The 22,949-nt window shown below is 40.3% G+C and overlaps 1 protein-coding gene and 1 long non-coding RNA gene across 3 annotated transcripts in view; one reads left to right on the top strand and one right to left on the bottom strand.

The window, feature by feature from the left end:
* The window catches only part of LOC135277956 (uncharacterized), a 29,155-nt gene extending 21,182 nt beyond the window's left edge, over nt 1–7,973 (bottom strand). The window contains exons 1-2 of the long non-coding RNA XR_010345490.1: nt 7,516–7,973; nt 6,627–6,681 (exon numbers count right to left, since the gene is read on the bottom strand). This is a non-coding gene — a long non-coding RNA (uncharacterized LOC135277956). The remainder of the gene's footprint in view (nt 1–6,626; nt 6,682–7,515) is intronic.
* A 61-nt stretch (nt 7,974–8,034) lies between these two features.
* The window catches only part of ARFGEF1 (ADP ribosylation factor guanine nucleotide exchange factor 1), a 147,139-nt gene continuing 132,224 nt past the window's right edge, over nt 8,035–22,949 (top strand). For both annotated transcript variants that reach the window (XM_064384256.1, XM_064384255.1), the window contains exon 1: nt 8,035–8,647. In XM_064384256.1, coding sequence (XP_064240326.1) covers nt 8,524–8,647 — 124 coding nt within the window. In that variant the 5' untranslated portion in view covers nt 8,035–8,523. The remainder of the gene's footprint in view (nt 8,648–22,949) is intronic.

Raw genomic sequence — 22,949 nt, 5'->3', positions numbered from 1 at the left:
AAACATTTTTTGAAAAACCAAACATCATTAGAAAGATTAATGTCCATTTATTTTAACACTTAAAATTCATTTCAATGTACTAGCTGTTAAGGGTAGTTTCAAAAGAAAGAGACAATGTGTCCTACCTTAAAATAATTATGGCACAATACTGGTGAAAAGTCATCTCAAATGGATCTTTACAAATATGTGACTAAGAAAGAAATAGGATGGAACAATGGTTAAGAGCATCCATGGATTTTGGCAAATGACAAATTTAGATTTATATTTGGTTCTGCCACACACACTGTAACCTTGGGCAATTAACTTGTTGAACTTTTTTTCCTTCTCATCTATAAAAAAGAAATAATATATATATATCACTGAGTTGTGTAAGGATTAAGTGACTTAATGCTTGTCAAGAGCTTCATACAAAGTAAATACCTGATAAGTAGCAGTGATCATTAGTATGACTTTTCAGGAAAAATTACAACCATGTAAAGTAGTATAGTGCTATAGATTGAAAGTAAGTATCTTTCATCATGCTAGAGAATTGTGAAACCCAAACATTCTAAGAAAATTTAAGAGTTTATGTTTTCAATTTTATTATTCCGTAAAAGATTAGCATTGGATGGTTTTAAACTCACAGAAAACCATATGGCTCTAGATTTGTAATTTTTTTTTTTTTTTTTGCAACTACATTCTAACTTTTTGGAATGTTCTTTATCAAATACCACCTTATAGTCTCTTATTAAATGAAAATTTGCTTGCTTTTCTTTCCAAATAAAATTTTTTAATGCACCATGCTCTCCCTCTATCTGCCCTGTCCAATGCCTTGATACCTTTCCTGGAGGACAACAAGTAGAATCACCCAGTTTTTAAGATACACTATATTCTTTTCTTTTTTTGAGACTGAGTTTCGCTCTTGTCACCCAAGCTGGAGTGCAGTGGCGCAATTTCGCCTCACTGCAACCTTTGCCTCCCGGGTTCAAGTGATTCTCCTGCCTCAGCCTACCACGTGGCTGGGATTACAGGCATATGCCAGCATGCCCTGCTAATTTTTTTTTTTTTTTTTTCAGTAGAGACAGGGTTTCACCATGTTGGCCAGGCTGGTCTGAAACTCCTGAACTCAGGTGATCCACCCGCCTCAGCCTCCCAAAGTGCTGGGATTACAGGCAGGAAACACTGTGCCTGGCTAAAGATACACTATATCCATTTATTGTCTTACTAAATGAGGTAAAAACAAGCAGACTGGTGCAAGTGGAATATCAAATTAGCTTACATGAAAAGCAAGAAAGCAGACAATTTACTTTGGAGATGGCCTTTCTTCTATTAGTCATGACATTATTGTGGTCTCAGCAAAACTGATTGTTTCTGTTTAATCAATGTTTCTCATCTTTTGCTAAGTTGGCTGCCTTATCTTTTCATGTATGCCTAGTCTTCAAAAACTTAAGAGAATTAAACACTACTGGGGACGGTCAGGCATAAAGTGTGAGGTAGGCAATGGTGTAAGACATAGAAGGGAGAGAATAGTGTTACTGCAGGTAGAAGAAAGAACTTTTAGGAGAGGATAGAATTTCAAAGAGACTTTGAAGGTTGGGAAGCCTTTGGGGAGAACAAATAAAAGAAAGGTGGCAGTGAGCTCTCTGGATCACTGAAAGACGAACAAAAAGGCACACAGGTGTGAATGAATGAACTTGGTGTTTATGTGAGTACGTTGCATGGGGATAAAAGGCAGAGGGTGGTTTGGAAAAGCAAATGCGCTGGAACATGAGTGCCCACAAGTGTATATCTGAGGCAAAGGGACTGGCACGTTTGTCTTTTATAGACAAACTAAACTGTTACAGAGGTGGTATAATTTAGTTATTTAGAGTATGGGCTCTGGAGCTAGGCTTGCCAAATTGTAATCCTGGCTTTGTAAATGTGTCTCCTCCTCATCCCCCCCACCCCCCACCCCTTTCCCAGGAAGGACAGAAGTTAATCACTGGAGACAACTCTGGACCCTTAGGAATTAATAATACATAACAAAGTTTATTACCTAGCTTCATATTCCGCTAGTTCTCTCATATAGTCACCTTCCCAAATTTGCTACGCTAGAAACTCAAAGTCCTTTCCTTTACAGAATTTTTCTAAAAATGTATTGTTATTTTTTCAAGCTGCTATGTAAGAACAAGTTCTAACCACCACCCTTTTGAGTTACTCATCACTGTGCCACCAAGAGGTTAATAAATGTTTGCTTTTATCAATTTGTCTTTTGTCCATCTAATCTGCAGAGCCCCAGCCAATGAACTAACTTAACATGCGTAGAGGGAAAATAATGCTTTTTCCTCCTCTACCAATGTCAGGAGTCAGATTACGGAATGTTTTGAAAACTAACAGAATTCTGAGATTATGTGAGAAAGACTACTGGAGGCATTATATAGTTTTTTTAAAGTCAAGTAAACATGATGTTATTTTTTATGTTAACTAATATTGGCTTTTAACATCAATCAAATATGCTCAGCATTAAATTTTTATTCAGATTTTAATCTTTGTGTTACACTGAATGTATATCTATGTTTAAAAGGATTATGATAAAGCACACCAACAAAGATGCTAAAACCCAGATCAAAGTTTTTTATTGCTTGATATTATTTGACTCTTTGGAAACAAGTGGGAAAATAATCTAAGAAGAAAAGCCATAGCAGCCAGTACAGCAAACTAACAGATGAAAGTAAAAATGATGAGGGGGAATTAGGTGATAGGAAGATGAGATTACAAATTGAGAGGCAAAATGTACTCAGGACAGCAATTATGTATAAGAAAAATATATTTCAAAATTTAGAGGGTAGGTATTTTAGAAATTCAGAAATAGAATCTGGATGTTTTGAAAACTGCAAGAAGTCAAGTACAAGTGACTACTGAGATTGAATTTATTTAAATAGCTGTATTAGCACTAAACAACATTAATAATAAAAAGTAAAAGAAATATATATACAGGGGAATGTACTCATAATTTCTTTCTTTTTTTTTTTTTTTTTTTGAGATGGAGTCTTGTTCTGTCACCTAGGCTGGAGTGCAATGGCACGATCTCAGCTCACTACAACCTCCGCCTCCCAGGTTCAAGCAATTCTCCTACCTCAGCCTTCAGAGTAGCTGGAATTACAGGCACCTGCCACCACGCCCAGCTAATTTTTGTATTAGTAGAGACAGGGTTTCACCATGTTGGCCAGACTGGTCTCAAACTCCTGACCTCATGATCTGCCCGCCTTGGCCTCCCAAAGTGCTGGGATTACAGGCGTCAGCCACCACACCTGGCCTGTACTCATAATTTCTTTTTGTTTGTTTATTTACTTAGAGAGGGAGTCTTGTTCTGTCATCCAGGCTAGAGTGCAATGGCACAGTCTCAGCCCACTGCAACCTCTACCTTCTGGGTTCAAGTGATTCTCCTGCCTCAGCCTACGAAGTAGCTGGGATTACAGGTGCCTGCTACCATGCCTGGCTAACTTTTTTATTTTTAGTAAGATGGGGTTTCACCATGTTGGCCACACTGGTCTCAAATTCCTGACCTCATGATCTGCCTGCCTTGGCCTCCCAAAGTGCTGGAATTACAAGCATGAGCCACTGCGCCTGGCCCTTTTTGTTTTTATTGAGACAGTCTCTGCTGCCCAGGCTGGAGTGCAGTGGCATTATCTTGGCTCATTGCAACCTCTGCCTCTTGAGTTCAAGTGATTCTCCTGCCTCAGCCTCCCAAGTAGCTGGGATTACAGGTGTCCACCACCATGCCCGGCTAAGTTTTAGTAGAGACAGGGTTTCACCATGTTGGCCAGCCTGGTCTCAAACTCCTGGCCTCAGGTGATCTACCCACCTCAGCCTCCCAAAGTGCTGGGATTATAGCAGTGAGCTACTGTGCTCAGCCTGTACTCATAATTTCATGTAAAAATCTCCTTTGCCACTCCCTGTGTACTTGTCAACAAAATACTGAAAATATCCAAGAGCATCAGCTTTATTCTAGAGTCTTACTCTATTTTGCTACAGGTCTGAGTTAGTATCTTGAGTTTCAAGTGGATAGGAGTGTCCACTTCCTAAGACTACTCCTACCCTACTCCATCCTCAATCATCACCACTTTTTGGGTGAAGTTCTAAACCCAGCAAGGGAAAAGGATGAGTTGTCTTCTCAGACAAAGAAAGATGTAAATCATTCCTTCTGGGAGGGTTAGGTCATTATCTCAGAAGAATTGATTCTTCTGAAACTGATAACTCACTCTTTACCCTCAAATCTTCCATCTAGCCTATCTCTACAAATGGCATTTCCAACTGTTCACTGGTTCCCAGCAGAAACCTGGTATTCATTTGTGACCTCTCTCTCTCTCTAACCTGCACTCCAGTTAATTAAGTCCTGTCCATTCTGCCACCAAAGTATATCCCAATACTTTGCTCCATCTCCATGCCACCACTGCCATTTCTGGGCTAATGCAAATTAGAGAAAAGAAGCTGCTGCTGCTGCTTTTTTTTTTTTTAAGATGACCAGAGTCTTGCTCTGTTGCCCAGGCTAGAGTGCAGTGGTGCAATCTTGGCTCACTGCAACCTCCGTCTCCCAGGTTCAAGCAATTTTTCTGCCTCAGCCTCCCAAGTAACTGGGACTACAGGCATGCACCACCATACCCAGCTAGTTTTTGTATTTTTAGTAGAGACAGGGTTTCACCATGTCAGCCAGACTGGTCTTGAACTCCTGACCTCGTGATCCGCCTGCCTCAGCTTCACATAGTGCTGGGATTACAGGTGTGAGACACTGTGCCTGGCCCGGAGCCTTCTTCTTCTTCCTTTTTTTGAGACAGAGTCTTGCTCTGTCACCAGGCTGGAGTGCAGTTGTGTGATCTCAGCTCACTGCAACCTCCACCTCCAGGGTTCACGTGATTCTCCTGCCTCAGCCTCGCAAGTTGCTGGGACTACCAATGTGTGACACCATGCCCAGCTAAGTTTTGTTTCACCATGTTGGCCAGGATAGTCTCGATCTCTTGACCTCGTGATCCACCCACCTTAGCCTCCCAAAGTGCTGGGATTATAGGCAATGAGCCACCACGCCCGGCCCGGAGCCTCTTCTTTTGGGCAGATAGTGGGGCTGAAATTCAGCCCCATTTGCCCCATTGTGCAGGGAATGATCTCCACAACCTTGCTTGGTGGCCCTGGACCCGACCAAGCCATTGGTCATTGTAATCAATTCCTTAATGTTTTGCCACATCCTTACTTGTCTCCCTCCAATCCATTCTCCATGTAACAGAGGGATTATTTTTAAATCACCAACTTGATTACTTCATCCCCCACTTTTAAAACCTTTCCATGCATTTCTGTTGCTGTTAGGATGAAATCGCAACCCCCTGACATGGCCCACAAGGTTCTGAATGATCTTGTTCCTAGCTCCCTCTTCATCCTGACTGGCACCATTCCCCTTGATCCTAACTTTTGGCCACACTGCCTTGTTTTGTTTTCTGAAACTTGCCAAGCTTCGCCCTACCCCAGAAGACTTTGTCTGGAAAGTTACTCATGACTTAGTTTGGCTAATGTCTACTCTTCCTTCAGGTTTTAATTTAAATGCCACTTCTTCAGGGAAGCCATTCCTGAATCCATATCCAAAGTAGATTCCCCCACAGCACTCTATTCTTTAATCATACTTAACAGATTTGTAATTGTATATTCACTACTGACTTGTTTAGTATCTTTTTCCTACTCTATACTGTAAGGTCCAAAAGGGCAGGTATCGTGCTCGACTTAGCCTGGTGCCTTTCATTTATCCAAGTTTCTATAAGTGTATAGTGTATAAGTGTTCTCTATATTATCTATTATATTGCTGGCAAAGGCCTTCTCTATGCCAGCAATATAATAGATGATAGAGAAACATGCAACCAATCAACAAGCAAAGCAAGCAGACAAGTGATTATGAATGCCATGGCACTATCATATCGTAGCTCACTGCAGCCTCGAACTTCTGAATTCAAGTGATCCTTCCACCTCGGTCTCCTGAGTTGCTGCAACTACAGATGCATGCCACTGTGCCTGGCTAATTTTTCTTTATTTTTTATAGAGACAGGGTCTTGCTATGTTGCCCAGTTTCATCTGGAACTCCTGGTCTCAAGCCATTTTCCTGCCTTGGCCTCCCAAAGTGCTGGACTACAGGTGCCAGCTTGTCTTGTTCATCGATGAATCCCAAGTATGTTGTTAGGATAAAGCTGACCGCTAAACATAACTGAAGAGTCTGCTTCATTCATGTAAAGTCCAAAATAGGTATTCCTAATGGGGTAGACGGTTCTTCTCCAAGAGTTCCAATTCAGGAATGAAGACTCCTAACTAGTGGTTCTGCCATCTTCAGCATGTGGCCATAGAAGGAAAAAGAGAGGCTGGGCATCGTGGCTTATGCCTGTAATCTCAGCACTTTGGGAGGCTGAGGCAGGAGGCCAGAAGTTCAACAATAGTAAGTTGCCATCTCTACCAAAAAAAAAAAAAAGAAGGGAAAAAGCATGAAAGATTGCTTGTGGGAGTTTCTTCTTGTTTTTTTAACAATGGGTTAAGGCTGGATGGCTACACCTAACTTCAAGGGAGGCTGGACAATGCAATTCTATACTAAGAAAGAAGAGTAAATGGGTTTGGTGATCAGCTAGTACCTTCAACAGTACCTGGCACAACATTCCATTATGAAGAAACAAAGATTAATTAGAAATGGAGCAACACCTGTGAAAGAAGGGAAGAAAAAAATGAAATGGAACTTGTTCTAAAAAAGTTTATTAATGTATACACAGAAATCAGTATTATATCTGATCTAAGAGTATAATGAATCTTTCATTTCCAGGAATCTAGAGATGGTCTCTAAAATAAAATTAGTGAATTTATAGATTTGTTTCTTAGGACAATAAAGTTTAAAAAAATTAATCTATTTTCCACTTTAATTTGTCACCTTCAAGTTTTCCATTTTATTTCCTCTGGGTTTTAGCCTTCCCATATCTGGTCACTTCACTAAGTTCACCAAGTCACTTAAGTTTCTCCTTCCTTAGGTTTGGATGGTTGCGTGAGGACAAGCTCATAGTTAAGGCAATCTAATAAAACAGAACAGTGACAGATGCATACTAAACATAAGGGAACCTGTGTGGACAAAGAAACAGTAGCTTGGAACTTGGAGATTTGACCCTAGATCACCATATACATTGTTTGCATATATTTTTATGGTATTCTTTATAATTTTCTGCTCAGAAGGAAACTGTAGAAATTAAATACTGCAGAAATTTGAATTCTACATTCAGACTAAAGCAAACACATGGTCACGTGTGTATAATCTGTTTGTAAAGCTTTTCCATTCTAAAACTGGTTTACTTGTCCTGGACTAAATCTTAGTATTAAAAGCACAGAAACACAGGGCTCTAAGGGACCTTATTTACAAGCATTCACCTTAACTGAGTCAATTCAGAAGGGACCTAAAATCTATTTTTTATCCGCCGTTTATCGATTTATCCGCCTGAGAGAGAAAAACGTGAAACATTTTTGAACTCTTATCAATAGGTTTTAGCTTACTTTTCCCAAAAAAGAATCCTCCCTGAGGTAGTCGGAGAGCAGTTCCGCACACAGGGGAAGGAAATTTTAGAGTCCAGCACTACAGGCGGAGACCCAGTGCGGCTGAGAACGGGCGATGCGGGTGTTCCCGTGACCCCTGGAAGGCAAAGGACTGCACTTCCATCAGAAAGTTAAGAGAAGCCGGTGCAGAGTAGCCAGGAGTCTTGTTCACCCGGCAGGAGCAGGGGTGCCGAGTAGGGGGATCCTTGGTCCCGCAGCCCGACCGCAGTCAACAGCCCGAAGTGCTGGGCGCGGCGCCACAGGACGCCCGCCACGCCCCACACCGCCCTGCAGGAGAACGCGGGAGGCCCCGCCGGGCCGCCGTAGCGCTGCGGCTCGGGCCGCTCCTCCCGCACCGCCCTCCGCCCCCAGCCTCCCGGCGCCGCGGCAGCTCTGGGCAGGCAGCGCCGCTGCCGCCGCCGCCGCCGCCGCCGCCGCCGCTTCCTCTTCTACAGCCGTTTGGCCGCTGCGTGACGCGTCGTTTCCTCCCAACATGGCGGCCAGGGCAGGTTGGCGGTGATGGAGGCCAGTCCGCGGCTGCGGCGGGTGCTAATCCCCATAGTAGCCAGGGCAGCCCTGCTCTCGCCGGGCCTCTAAGAGCCGCCACCACCTCGTCCCTCAGTCCCGGGCAGACAGCCTCCGGGCCGGGCTTACTCACCGCCGCCAGGGCCGGAGGGACGAGTGAGAGGGGCGGCCGGGACGCGACCCCCGGGCCAGGAGAAGCGGAGGCCCGACGGGCGCGGCCCTCGAGGTGCGGCTTCTCCGGGGCGGCGAGGACCTCGACGCCCCGCGCCGGCCCCGCGGCTGGTCCCGATCACCCGCCCCTTCCTGATCCTGCCGCTGCCCTCCACGCCTCCACTCCCCCTCCACCCCTCTCCTTTCTCTCTTCTCTTCCTTCCTCTCCTCCTCCTTCCCTCCAGCCACTGGGAGCCGCGGGTCGGACAGGCCGCCGCCGCCTCCTCCGCGTCCATGTATGAGGGGAAGAAGACGAAGAACATGTTCCTGACCCGGGCCCTGGAGAAGATTTTGGCCGACAAGGAAGTGAAGAAGGCGCATCACTCCCAGCTGCGCAAAGCTTGCGAGGTAGCGTTAGGTGAGTGGCGAGGAGGCCCGGGGTTTGGGGTGCTGTGTGTGGGGAGGGGGGCGGAGGGGACGGGACAGGGGCGCCCGCGGGGATTGAGGTCGCCCAGGGCTTGCCCGAGGCCCGGACCTCTGACCTCGGGGAGCCCTCGCGGAGCCTGGCTGGAGTTGACAGAAACTCGACTGGATGTGGGGCAGAGGCGGGGTAGAGGAGGAAGGGCAGTGAGCTGGGCTCGGGGAACGCGGGGCACCTGGGTTCGAGGGATGGACTTAAGAGTGAGAGGATTTTGTTTTATCGTAAGGTACAGACTGGATACCACCCTTTGTGATGAAGCAGAAGATGAGCTCTTGTTTATTAGCTTGGAAATTGAGGTGGGGCCGATATGTCAAGATTGGGCGTGGGAAGGGTTCCGTATCATAATTAACAATAACTTTTTCGTTTGGCGAGGCACTTCGGGAGGATAGGCTGCTGAAGTTGTTTCCTTGTTGACAGTCTTGAGAAGGGGTTTGCAAGAGGTACAGCTCATTCTGACATCTCTCCGCCTCCGCCACAGGAAAAACATAGAGTAATTTTGTATTCGACTGGGCTGACCTGGAAGAACAAGACCGGTGGTTAAGGGGTGACGGTGGGGGTGGCGGCATGAAAGCAGGGAAGCAAAGAACCTTTAGATAAAATGGCTTTAGGTGACACGGGAAGGAAGGGTTTGAAATGAGGAAAATGAAAAAGACAATGACACCCACCAGCCACATGTCTGGACAGTGGCAGCTGCCCTCAAGCTTGAATTGTGATTTATAGTTCAGATGGAAGAGATCTAGTGTAATGAAGCTCGCAGCAGGGAAAATCCGACAATACCTATGAGGTTAGGCAGATAAGGAATTGTTAAAGGGACAACATTGTTAGATCTATTGCATCTATCAAAGATGAAATCGTTTGAGAGACCAGAACATTTAACATAAAGATGAATTCCTAATGCTTACAGTTTATAGCACTGGAAATACACTGGGTCAAATTGGCAAGAAAAGGAAGCTTGTTAAACAGGCTTTGGAAAAAAAAGCGTTCTTGAAAGGGGAAAAATCCATAATAACTTAAAGTATGCTGAAGTTAAGAGGTCAAGACAACTTAAAATTAGCTTTTAATTATTAAAATAAACAGAAGGCTACTATTTAATTTGCGGTAATATACTGTAGTTTTTTTTCCCCTACATCGTTGGTAATATGGAAAACATCGAAGAAATTTCATCTTAAAAAATTTGAATCTGTAGTATAATGGGCTTAAGTTTATTTTTTTGCCTTATTCATGGACCAGAGATTTCTGTTTTGTTATTTTTGTAGCTAACAAAAGACTGTTCCTGGTGTATGAGAAGACAGTTGTATAGTGGCAAATACTGAATTCATATCTAGGTCCTGAAAGGAATAATTATTAAGTTGGGGTGAGAATGGGGAGAAAGTGATTTTAGGATTTTTTAAAATAATTGTTATATGTAGATTTATAAATTACTTGAAGATTAAAGAACTTCAGAGAGATTCAAGTTAAAGTTATAAATTGTCGTTTGTTTTTTGTGACGGGGCTTGCTCTGTCACCCAGGCTGAAGTGCAGTGGCTGCCTCAAACTCCCATGATCAAGCATTCGTTCTGCCTCAGCCTCCCAAGTAATTAGGACTGCAGGCACACCTGTGCACTGCCGCTTCAAACTCCCAGGATCAGGCATTCCTTCTGCCTCAGCCTCCCAAGTAATTAGGACTGCAGGCACACCACCACACCTGGCTAATTTTTTTTTTTTTTTTTTTTAAGTAGAGATGGGTTCTCTCTATATTGCCCAGGCTGGTCTCCAAATCTGGGCTCAAGAGATCTTCCCACCTTGGCCTCCCAAAATGCTGGGTTTGTAGGCGTGAGCTACCTCTCCTGGCCTTAAGTTTTTTATAATTCAGATTTTTCATGTTACAACATATTTTTAATATGTTAAATTGTAGGTATCAAACTGAAGAAATGGAGTGTGTTGTGTGTATGTATGTATTTTCCTTCTCCAAAATAGTAACATAAATAAGCATATTTTAATGGAAAGCCAACTGGAATGAGAGTCTCAGATCCTAGGTTTAAATCCCAGTTCTGTTACATTGTAGTATTAACCAAGTCCCTGGGTCTTGAGTTCTCTGTAAAATTAGGGTATTGAACTTAATGATTGTATGGTCACCTCTCCTCTAATGTGCCATGAATGTGAATGCACTGTCCTGTTAACTCGTGCATTGAATATTCCTACCACTCATCAGCAGCATCTTTAGAGGGCCTATAGCTCTCTAAATGGTCCTTGCCATTTCTGGAGGTAGAGATTACTTGATGTGTGTGCCAACTGTACCAGGGTTGTCTATTCCAAATTTGCCAGTTTTTACATTTTTACCCCCTCTGTAGAAGCTCAGTAGAAGCTTTTTATGAGGAATGTGACTATCTAGGCAGGGCCTAGGCGCCAGAGTACTTTATTTACTTGAGATGTATAAGGCATTCCCCCCCAGCCAGCATTTCATAAAGTTACATTTAGCCCCCTGCAAAGCAAAATCTCAGTAATCTTATGGTAGCTAATTCCTGGTGAACTTTGTTTCTTCCCTTGCAGTTTATCTACATCACCACCGAAACATAAATTGATAGGGATAACTCATTTTGTCTTTGCAGAAAGTATGTCTTGCGGGAAGATGGTATCCCCGAATATGTATTGTCCTTGAAAACCATTAGAGGCTTATCTCCTCCTCTTCAATATTGAGACTGGGGCCAGGCCCACTTTGGTCTGAGTAATCTATGTACCCAGAGAGCAGGATGGGAAAGCAAACTGGAAAGGCCTGATTTAGTCATCTCTGGTCTATAGATAGTGAGTGGGTGGGTGTTGGATGGTGGAGTTACAGAGGTCATTTTGTAGATGGTGTTGTAACCCTTCTGAATACCCACCTGTCTATATTCATTCTTCCCCCAAATATTTATTAAGCATACAGTTGAAGGGAGATGGACAGCAAACAGGAAAATACATAGTATGTCAGACTTTTAATCCTTTTTTGTTTGAAAATCATTGTATTGGGATGTGAGTAGATTTCAGAGTATTGCCATTCAAAATTAATTCAGCTACCTTTTAACATAATGACCAATTATAAATAGATTTTCTATAAACTGTACTCATGAAATTGCAGCTTATCATGTATTCTTAAAACTTTTTTTTTGCTAAAAAGTATAACTTTTATGAGACATCATCTAGATTAGGGTAGATTTTACTTTATTAAAACAGAATCCATTTTCAAAGATACTATATCAAGGAACTTTTATTTTCACAGAAAGAAAAATAAACCTTTAAAGGGATGCAGAGTTAATATAAAACGTCTTTTCAAATTATCTTATGTCAGACTTTAATTTGAAGTAAAGAATGGTTAAAAAAGAAAGTCGCCCCCCCGACACACACACACACACACACACACACACACACACACACACACACACACACACACACACACACACACACACACACACACACACACACACACACACACACACACACACACACAACCGATGTGAAGCCCACAGGCCCAGGAACAGCTCCAGGTTGCCCTCTTTTGGTACTTGCCCTACTACAGCTCTGCAGAGAGAGTGAGTCTAGGCTGCCCTAGCTTAGCCTGATCCATTCCTGCTCTCGAGAATCCTGACTTAAAAATAGTCTGGCCATCTGCTGGCAGATGAGACAACAGCCGAGCTATTTTTAGTTTATAAGAATTTAGGATTGTTGTGGGATTGGGCTTGAAGGTAGCATTGTTTTTCTGCTAGGAAGGGTGAAGTTGGGACATATTCCAGTAAGGCCTCTAAGGTTTAGGAGTTTCTTTTATGTTAGTGTTGTGACTAGTTCAGTTTATGCTTTCTGACATCGAATATCTATGAAGATACTCTGCAAATGTTAGGATGAAAGAGTTGAAGGTTGGAAACTGGCACTGATACAAAATAAGAGTGAAAGAGGTGACCAGAAGAAAGTTTTAAAGGGAAGGGAGGCATATACTGGCAGTGGTTAAGGGTGGTTTCCCAGGTGGAATATGGGAAAATAATGGAGACAAAATTGTTGTGCAGTGTAGTGCAGTGGTGCAGTCTCAGCTTACTGCAGCCTCTGCCCCCCAGGTTCCAGTAATTTTTGCATCAGGGTATGAATTTATATTATTCATCATATTATAAAGTGATCCTGCTGACTTAGTTTTTTTATATAAGAGTCTATTACCTATAATTATAGTTTCATCCAGAAATACAGTATTGAGACTCAAACTTTTCAGAGCTTGCTTCCTTCTGCCCCTTTATTTTGGTTGGTGGTGTTATAAAAAGGGATATGTGGGTGGAGGGGAAATTACTTGAATGCTTTGGTCCCTGGTTTTATGCTTTTGGTAACTTAATTTTCATCACTTTTCACCATTTATGAAAAAATGATTTATCCCCAAACAATATCCTGCCATCAGTGAACACCTTAATTATAATTTAAATTCATTAACAAATCTTTGTTTAAACCTCCTTCGATATCTAAAGTGAAAGGTATTTTCAATAAGCCAGGCTACCTGAATTTTTGAGATGGGTAGAAGAAAAGAGTATAATTAGTGACGTAACTGAAAGCCTATTTGCATTTGTTCTTTTCTTTCACATTTCAGATTTGTTTTTAGGACACTTGCTCCAGAATAGTGTTGAATAAAATAAATGTTGTAGAGTACAAGTTCTTAGAGAAGCTCTTTGAAGAAAGTAAGTTTGGGTTGAAAAAATAAGTTTGGATCACAGTGTACATTTCCATCTTGGAAATTTATAATGTACATGAACATAGTTAAGATTCTGAAAAGTCCTCCAAGAAAGACACCCACTCAATTTTGTTTAATGAAGTTTTTCCTGAATTTATGTGATCCTTTTTCATTGGCTATTAACTCAGTTAACTCCCCTAGGACACATTGTTCCTTGGAACTTACTTTCGGACACTGGGGAAGGAAAGGCAGGTACAGTAACCCGAACTATTGGTGAGACCATCTTCCAGAATAGGTTTGAGCAAACCAGTACACAAACCTGCGTTTCCCTAAACACAGGTCTGGGGAAAGCAGTAGATGTATTGATAGTGTGGGAAGGAGAAGAAAGTCTGAAATAAGGAGCAGTGGAAATGATAGAGATCAGAGGACTGTTTGCTGTCTTTCTTTCCAACCCCATCTAGGGGCAGGTAACTCATTTGTGTCTCCTGGTAAGGTTTAACTTAGAGAGAAAATTGTGAATGGGAAATAATTTGGGGAAATATTTGTGATAATATTCCTCACATAATGGAGGAAGGATATTTGAAAAGGAAAAATATACATGAGTAAATTATCGTTGCCATTCCAAACTAGGTATCTATTTCAATCAGATATTTGTTGAACTCATATGTGCTAGATTCGACTTCAGTGGTGGATATACAACAGTGAACTAAATATGCTTTCATAGAACATACATTCTAGTGGGGTGAGGGTGATAGTAACAAACTTATCTTCAGATTGTTATCTGAAGAAATAGTTCAGAAGGTTAAAGGGAAAAGGGTGGGAGTGCTGCTTTAGATAGAGTTGTCAGGAAAGTCCTATCTGTGAGATGACATTTGAGCAGAGAAGTGAAACAAATGAAGGAGTTAGTCTTTCCGATGCTTGGATGAAATAGAAACAGAGGAAACAGCCAGATGGATGTGTGCTTGGTTTGTTTGAGGATGCTAGGAGGCTTGTGTGGCTGGGAGAGAGAGACAGGGAAAGGTAGGAGGGGAGGGCAGATTTGGGATTTTAGTGTCAGCATGTTTATATTTTTAAAGGTTCACTGTGGCCAGTGACTGTGGGGCCTTAGACTAGGTTGGTGGTAGTGGAAAGGGTGATAATTGTGTGCATTTGGAATTATATTTTGGAGTTCACAGGATTTGCTGATGTGTTGGTTGACAGAGGGGCTGGCATCCAGTCTCGTAGCCAGAGCTTCAGGGTAGAGGAAGATGGCATTCACCTCAATGGAGGACACTAGGATAGAAAAAGCCTTTGGGAAATATGTTTTTATATAGTAAAAATTTTCATCTTGCCTTTTATATGTATTTAGAATGTTTTAATGATAGAATTTTCTGATGATATAATAGGATATTTTCTACTGAAAAAATGACAAAATAATTTCAATTTTGTCTTGTCAGGTTTTTTGCTGGGAGGTTTTTACTAAAGAAATGAGCCTTTCATTTGTCTGGTTCTTTTCCTGTAATAGGAACTTTGTGGATGTAATTAGTGAAGCATCTTGGGGTAAAATTGAGATCCTCAACTTAGGGCATTTAGGTGAGCCCTAAATCCAATGACTGGTGTCCTTGTAAGGAAGAGGAAGGGACACAGTCACATACAAAGGAAAAAGGCCATGTGAAAATGGAGACAGAGATCAGAGTTACTGCTGCCACAAGCTATGGAATGCTAGAAGCTGCCAGAAGTAGGAAGAGGCAAGGATGTATTCTTCCCTGGAACTTTTGGATGTAGCATAGCTCTGCTGTGACCTTGATTTTAGATTTTGGGCCACCAGAACTATCAGAGGAAATTTCTGTTGGTTTAAGCCACCAAATTTATGGTAATTTGTTAAGGAGGCCTTAGGAAATGAGTGCAAGTTCCCTTTTATCCTAACTTTTCAGACCCATTTTGATTTCTTTCTCCACTTACAGAGTCTACTATACATATGTTTACACAGTCAAATGCTGTCTTTGGCTCATCTCTGACTGTTTCGTGAATCTCGAAAGCAGTTATTCTGAGGCTTTAGTGTGTTACAAGTAGAGGCTTTTGAAAAGCTTCTTTAAAGAAAAGGTCTGGGCTCAAGTATGTAAAAGTATTTAAAAAGTTTTGTGTTCTGCTTTTGATACTTTGTTTTGCTTAGACTTAGACTTGATATAACTAAATTTATTTATATAACCTATGTTATCTTTTCATTCAGAAAAGGCTTTGAAAATCTTTAAAATATTTTATATTACCACTGGCAGTGTCTTTAGAAAACTCCATGTGAAGCTATTAATTTTTCTTAACAAAAATGTATACTTTGAGACTTTTTTTTTTTTTTTTGAGACGAAGTCTTGCTCTGTCACCCAGGCTGGAGTGCAGTGGTGCAGTCTCAGCTTACTGCAGCCTCTGCCCCCCAGGTTCCAGTGATTTTCCTGCCTCAGCCTCCTGGGTAGCTGGGATTACAGGCATATGCCACCACGCCTGGCTAATTTTTGTATTTTTAGTAGAGACAGGGTTTTGAACATGTTGGCCAGCTTGGTCTCGAACTCCTGACCTCAGGTAGTCTGCCTGCCTGGGCCTCCCAAAGTGCTGGGTTTACACATGTGAGCTACTTTGTCCAGCTGAGACGTCATTTAATCAGCTGTTTAAAAACCTCATCTATCAGAACTTTGCTGAGAAATGAAATAATAAAAATACAAGCAGCCAAAGTAGATATCATGAAGGCTAAGCACTTTATACAGAAGAGATTCACTATGGCTTTTACTCAGTTTACTTTTATAATTCTAGTAAGTTTGATAATTTAATTTTTTTAATAAAAGAATCCTTCAAATAATTTTCAAAAGTGCAACTACAACAACAGAAATTTACCATGATACTCCTAGCTGAAGATAACCACTGTTAACTTTTTGAAAAACAACTTTCTGATGATTTACATACTATTTACTTTTTTTGAGTATAATGATTTTTAGTAAATTTAATGAATTACTAAGCCATCAGCATAAATCCAATTTTAGAATATTGCCATTACCTCAGTAACATCCCTGGTGCTCTCGTTGTCATCTCTATCTTCAGGCATTCATTAATCTATTTTCTGTCTTTAGAGTTGCCTGTTCTAGACATTTCATGAAATGCAGTTAATACGCAGGTGGTCTTTGTTTCTGGTTTCTTTCAGTATGTTTTTGAGGTTCATTCATAAAGCTTGTAGCCATACTTCATTTCATGTTATTGAAGAATAGAATTCCATTGTTTGTATAGCCTACATTTTGCTTATCCATTTACCAATTGATGGATATTTGGGTTGAATGAATAATACTGCCATGAATATTTGTATATAAGTTTTTGGACATAAACTTTTATTTCTAGGTTGACAAACTAGGAAGGGAATTGGTGGGCCACATGATAAATTTATGTTTAACTTTTTAAGAAACTACTCAATTATTTTCCAAAGTTCCTGCACCGTTTTACATACTGACCAGCAGTGTATGAGGCTTCCCTTTTCTCCAAATTCTCACCATTTGTTATTACCTGTGTTTTTAATTTTAGCCATCCTAGTTATGAGGAAGTGTTATTTCATTGAAACACTGTTAACTTTTTGAAGTACAGATTGAGTACCCTTTATTGAAAATGCTTGGGATCAGAAATGTTTTTTTATTTTGGGTTTTTCTGGATTTTGGAATATTTGCATATACTTAATGAAATATCTTGGGGATGAGATTGAGGTCTAAACATAGAATTCACTTATGTTTCACATACACCTTATACACATAGTCTGAAGGTTATTTTATGCACGTCTTTTTTTTTTTCAGACAGAGTTTTGCTCTTGTTGCGCAGGCTACCGTGCAATGGTGTGATCTCAGCTCACTGCAACCTCTGCCTCCCAGATTCAAGTGATTCTTCTGCCTCAGCCTCCCAAGTAGCTGGGATTACAGGCATGCACCACTACGCCTGGCTAATTTTGTATTTTTAGTAGAGACAGGGTTTTACCATGTTGGCCAGGCTTGTTTCAAACTCCTGACCTCAGGTGATCCACCTGCCTCGGCCTCTTAAAATGCTGGGATTATAGGTGTGAGCCACCACACCCAGCCTTATGCACTGTTCTTAATTTTGTGCATGAAACACAATTTTGACTGTGACCTATCACATGAGATTAGATGTGGATTTTTTTTTTCTTTGAGAGGGATTCTCGCTCTGTCACCAGGCCAGAGTGCAGCAGCACGACATCCGTTCACTGCAACCTCTGCCTCCCGGGTTCAAGCAATTCTGCCTCAGCCTCCCTAGTAGCTGGGACTACAGGCGTGCACTACCACCCCCAGCTAATTTTTGTATTTTTAGTAGAGACGGGGTTTCACCATGTTTGCCAGGATGGTCTTGATCTCTTGACCTCATGATCCGCCCACCTCGTCCTCCTAAAGTGCTGGGAGTACAAGCATGAGCCACCGCACCCAGCCAAGACGTGGAATTTTTCACTTCTGGCTTCATGTCAGTTCTCAAAGAGTTTCAGATTTTGGAACATTTCAGATTAGGAATGCTCAACCTGTATTTTTTTTAGACTTCATTCTACACACACATACACGGGAGCATGGACGTGGACAAGCATATATATTGTTGAAAAAATTGAGCAGCCAAGCGTGGTGGCTCACACCTGTAATCCCAGCACTTTAGGAGTTCAAGGCAGACGGATCACTTGAGCCCAGGAGTTTGGTACCAACCTGGGTAACATGGCGAAACCCTGTGTCTACAAAAAATACTAAAAAAAAATTAGCTGGGTGTGGTGGTGTGCACCAGCTATTTGGGAGGCTGAGGTGGCCCAGGAAGTTGAGGCTGCAGTGAGCCGTGATCACACCACTGCACTTCAGCCTGGGTGACAGAGTGAGAGCCTGTCTCAAAAAAAAAAAAGAGCTATTTAATTTTTAAGACAATAGTAGGAGGAAAAAATAGCTAGCATTTATTGAGTGTTTACTGTATACCAGGTTTTGTGCCAATTAAATACTTAAGTGACTTTATCTCAGTTAGTCCTCAGAACAACCTGTGCTTAGGTTCTATTATTACATGCATTTTGCAAATGAAGGAAATAAGTTTGTGTTTGGCAGATTTGGAATATGACCTTAGAGCCTACATAGTCATCTTGGGAGCTGTGTCACACACTGCTTTTTGGCTTAATGTGACAGTTCTGTTTTGCACCCTCAATTACAGTGCTATGAGTTTATAAGCAACAATACTAAAAGAAAAAGCAGGGCAACTGTAGAAAGAAAGGCACTGTCAAGAAGAGAAAAAGGGCCATATACTGAACAGACATAGGAAACAAGTAACAGCAATATAGGAAAATATTGCTATGTACATTTCAGTGACTCTCCAGGGTAAATGTTCATGTGTTCTTCATGGGACCCCCAAATATGTCGTGTACAATATAATTTTAATTATCTTTTCTGCTTGAGAAGTCAGGCAAATTCATGTGTATATATCTTCTAAGATTTAATTTGAAAAGTAAAGTGTCAGTAATTTAAGCCATTTGGAAATTTCATCTGCCCTGAACACTTCCCAGGCATTCAGGATAGGCTAGTTTTTATTGGGCTTCTATGCCTAACCCTTTAAAAATACTCTCACTTGCTTTTTATATTAATATTTTATAACATTTCAAATCATTTTAAGAATTGATACAAGAACAAAATTTTATTAAAATGTTACATTATATGATGTGAAATTACAATAAGACTTTATCTAAAAATAGTTGTAAATCTCAGTGGCTTCTTCTGTAAGTATATAAATGTAATTTTGTGTAATGTCATGATTTTCTGTTCTCTCATCAATATTTCATGTGCATTTTCTATATATCTGTGGTGTCTTCCTACCTAGCATTTTAATAATATGCCATTTGTTTAAATATTTTTGAGTTTGGGGATGTGTTACATTTACATTTTGCTGCACATATATTTTTTTTTATAATTAATCCCTTGCAGAGTTTGTTGAGTGTTTGTTATATATGCAGAACTGTTTAAAACAAACTCTTAAGATTGAAATTGTTGGGTTAGAGTGTGGTCATTCATGACTGTTCCTTAAGGCAAAGTTGACACACATACTATACCTGTGCTAGGTGCAAGTAAACAACAGAGCACTGAGGACAAGACAGAATTTGCTGTCTTTGGATTTATTGGTTTTGATCAGTGTTTTCTCTTTTCATCTTTCCTTTGCATTTTTTTTTTCTGTTCTAAGAGTTAAAAACAGGCCGGGCACAGTGGCTCATGCCTGTAATCCCAGCACTTTGGGAGGTCGAGGTGGGCAGATCACAAGGTCAGGAGTTGGAGACCAGCTTGACCAACATGGTGAAACCCCATCTCTACTAAAAATACAAAAAAAATTAGCCGAGTATGGTGGTGTGCGCCTGTCATGCCAGCTACCCAGGAGAATGAGGTAGGAGAAGCACTTGAACTGGGAGCAGAGGTTTGCAGGGAGCTAAAATCACGCCACTGTAGTCCAGCCTGGGCGACAGAGCGAGACTTCATCCCAAAAAAACAAAAAAAAACAAAACAAAAAAAGAGTAAAAAACAAAGACATAAAAATTCCTCTTTATAGTTAGGATATCCGTACTTTCATTTTCTATGAATTTGATATTTTTCATACTTTTTTCTTGAGGGTTATTAGAGTATATCTTAGTCTGTTTAAGCTACTATAATAGAATACTGTAAACTGGGTGGCTTATGGACAACAGAAATTTATTTCTCATAGTTCATTTCTCACTGGGAATTCAAAGATCACAGTACTGACAGATTCCATATCTGGTGATGACTGTCTCCTTATAGATAGCACCTTCTAGTAGTGTTGTCACATGGGAAGAGTGAAATATGACTCTTTTATAAGGGCACTAATTCCATTCATGAGCGCTCCACCCTTATGACCTAGTCACCTCCTGAAGACCCCACCTCTTAATTCCATCACATTGGGAATCAAGTTTTAATGTGTGATTTTTTTGGGGGGGACACAAACAATCAGACCATAGCAGGGTATATAATATGCAGTATGTATTTTAAAAGTTAATTTTGTTTCTCTGAATTGATGGGTGTTTTGACAGCAGTTATTAAGTGACTTTAAAACATCACATCTTTTCCATCAGTCATTATCAATTTATATTAGTATAGTACTTAATGTGGTATCTGGTAAGATTGACTAGTCTTCATTGTCTCTTAATTTTTTTTTTTAAAAATTACTTTTTCCAAATAACTTTAGGATTTTCTTTTGTTTTCTAATGCTCATTCTTAACATCTTATTAACATGTTACTTAATCAGCTTTTCTTACTTCCTATTCTTATACATCAGATAAAAAGTGTTATAGTTGGAAAGAAGCTGATTATTTTGTTTCATCCAATTTATTGGGTCCTCATGCTTCCATTGCCAAGTTTGATTTCTTACCTGATAATTGAGAATGTGTTTGTTTAATGCAGTGTCAAAAAGCAACAATGTTTTATGCAGTGGCAAGCAAAGCATATGTGTAATTTCTAATGTGCTTTGATCTTTAGAAATGAGAATAGAACCATGTGCATCTTCTGCAAAGGTGAAGAGTAAAAATAAGGTGTAGATTGTTTGATATCAGTTAGTAGTAAGTAATTAAGATTTTATAATATACACCAGTGTCCAAAAATTAGTTTTTACAATTACTAGAGAAGAAAAGTTTTACAGTAAATGCCAGCTCTCTGTCTAGCTATCTTGCTAGAAGATATAAAAGCAGAAGTTAAAGTTATATTATTAGAATGTGTGTGTGTGTGTTTTTTTTTTTTAACTAACCGCAATGATGAATCTGTGTGTTTGAATAAATGAAGTGAAGTATTTTATTCTTTTTTGTTTCTACCCTCAATCCTCATTTTTATGGCTGTTATACAGGATTTCTTGAATGGTAGATTAGAAGGAAAGGTATTTTTGTTTGTAATACGTACACATTCTTTCCTTAAAAATTCAATGAGTATGCCAACATATACTGTCTTAAACTTGTATATATGTCTACCTTCACTGAATTATTTTCCTTATGAAAGTTAAATATTTCTCAATTCTTAACTTTCTCTTACATTTCAAAAAGCACCCTTTAGTAAGTAATTAATATGCAAAATTATGGCTTCCTCTAAGAAAATGTTAGGTTTTCAAAATTATCACTCTTATAGTTCTTTTTGTTTGATTGCTTTTTCTTGGTTTGAATGAAAAATATCTTTAAGAAAGGTTTGATAATCTTTTTCTGTTTTATCACTTAGTTAAAATTATATTTATTTTTACTAAGTTGTTTTCAGTTTTGTGTTATTAAATTGAATAGCCTTTTTTTTTTTTTAGCGCTCCCCTAAGTGGTTTCTACCAATTCAGTCTCATTGAAGCTTTCTATCCTTAACATTTATAAAAATAATATAATCTTTCATTATTAACAAGAAGCTTTGTTTGGTTTTGCTACTCATGCATGCCTAATGCTATTCTGTGTGATTAAGATATCTTTCACTAGTTGGTTTGATTACAACTTTTTAATGTAAAGGTTTTGTTGATTTAGTAAATTAATGTCCCCAAATATTTTGTCTAAGATAGTCTCTGTTAATAATTCAGCTTTTCAGAAAGTGTGTAAGAAAACAAAAATACCTTTGAGTTTGGAAATTTAATGTTCTCAAGAATGTTTGCTATTTTTCCAGCTCTTTCCATTTAAATTTTTTAAATTCTTTTTTTTTTTTTGAGACGGAGTCTTGCGCTGTCGCCATGCTGGAGTGCAGTGGCATGATCTCGGCTCACCACAGCCTCTGCCCCCTAGGTTCAAGCGATTCTCCTGCCTCAGCATCCCGAGTAACTGGCACTACAGGCGCACACCACCATGTCCGACTAATTTTTGTATTTTTAGTAGAGATGGGGTTTCACCATGTTGGCCAGGATGGTCTTGATCTCTCGACCTCGTAGTCTGCTCACCTTGGCCTCCTAAAGTGCTGGGATAACAGGCATGAGCCACCATGCCTGGCCTTAAATTCTTATTTTTATCATGATTTTTTTTTTTTTTTTTTTTTTGGACAAGAGTCTTGCTCTGTTGGCCAGGCTGGAGTGCAGTGGCGTGATCTCGGCTCACTGCAACCTCCGCCTCCTGGTTCAAGCAATTCTCCTGCCTCAGCCTCCCAAGTAGCTGGGATTACAGGTGTGCGCCACAATGCCTGGCTAATTTTTGCACTTAGTAGAGATGGGGTTTCACCATATTGGCATGGCTGGTCTCATACTTCTGACTTTGTGATCTGCCAGCCTCGGCCTCCCAAAATGCTGGGATTATAGCTGTGAGCCACTGTGCCTGGCCCTGAATTTTTTATTTAAAAAAATTGCCACAGTATTTTTGTTTTTGTTTTTTAGCCATTTACATTCATTTCCCACCTGATTCTCCTTCTTTCTCCTTCTTTTCACACCCTCAATTCAGTCAGTTTAAAAATAATCAGAGGATAACCTGAAATACAAATATACATCTAGTTTACAACCCTTGATATATCCTCACAAAAGACCACTACATTGCAGAAATGAGAGAAAATTCACTATATGGTAGAACATTAGATTGGTGGAAGTTTATTGTTAGATCCCAGGAGGAATGAAATGCTA

The sequence above is a fragment of the Aotus nancymaae genome, unplaced genomic scaffold, assembly GCF_030222135.1.
Source record: "Aotus nancymaae isolate 86718 unplaced genomic scaffold, 86718_ANA_hifiasm-v0.15.2.pri h1tg000036l, whole genome shotgun sequence".
Classification (NCBI taxonomy): domain Eukaryota; kingdom Metazoa; phylum Chordata; class Mammalia; order Primates; family Aotidae; genus Aotus; species Aotus nancymaae.
The sequence above is the reverse complement of the archived record's forward strand: the minus strand, read 5'-3'. Positions and strand labels throughout refer to the sequence as shown.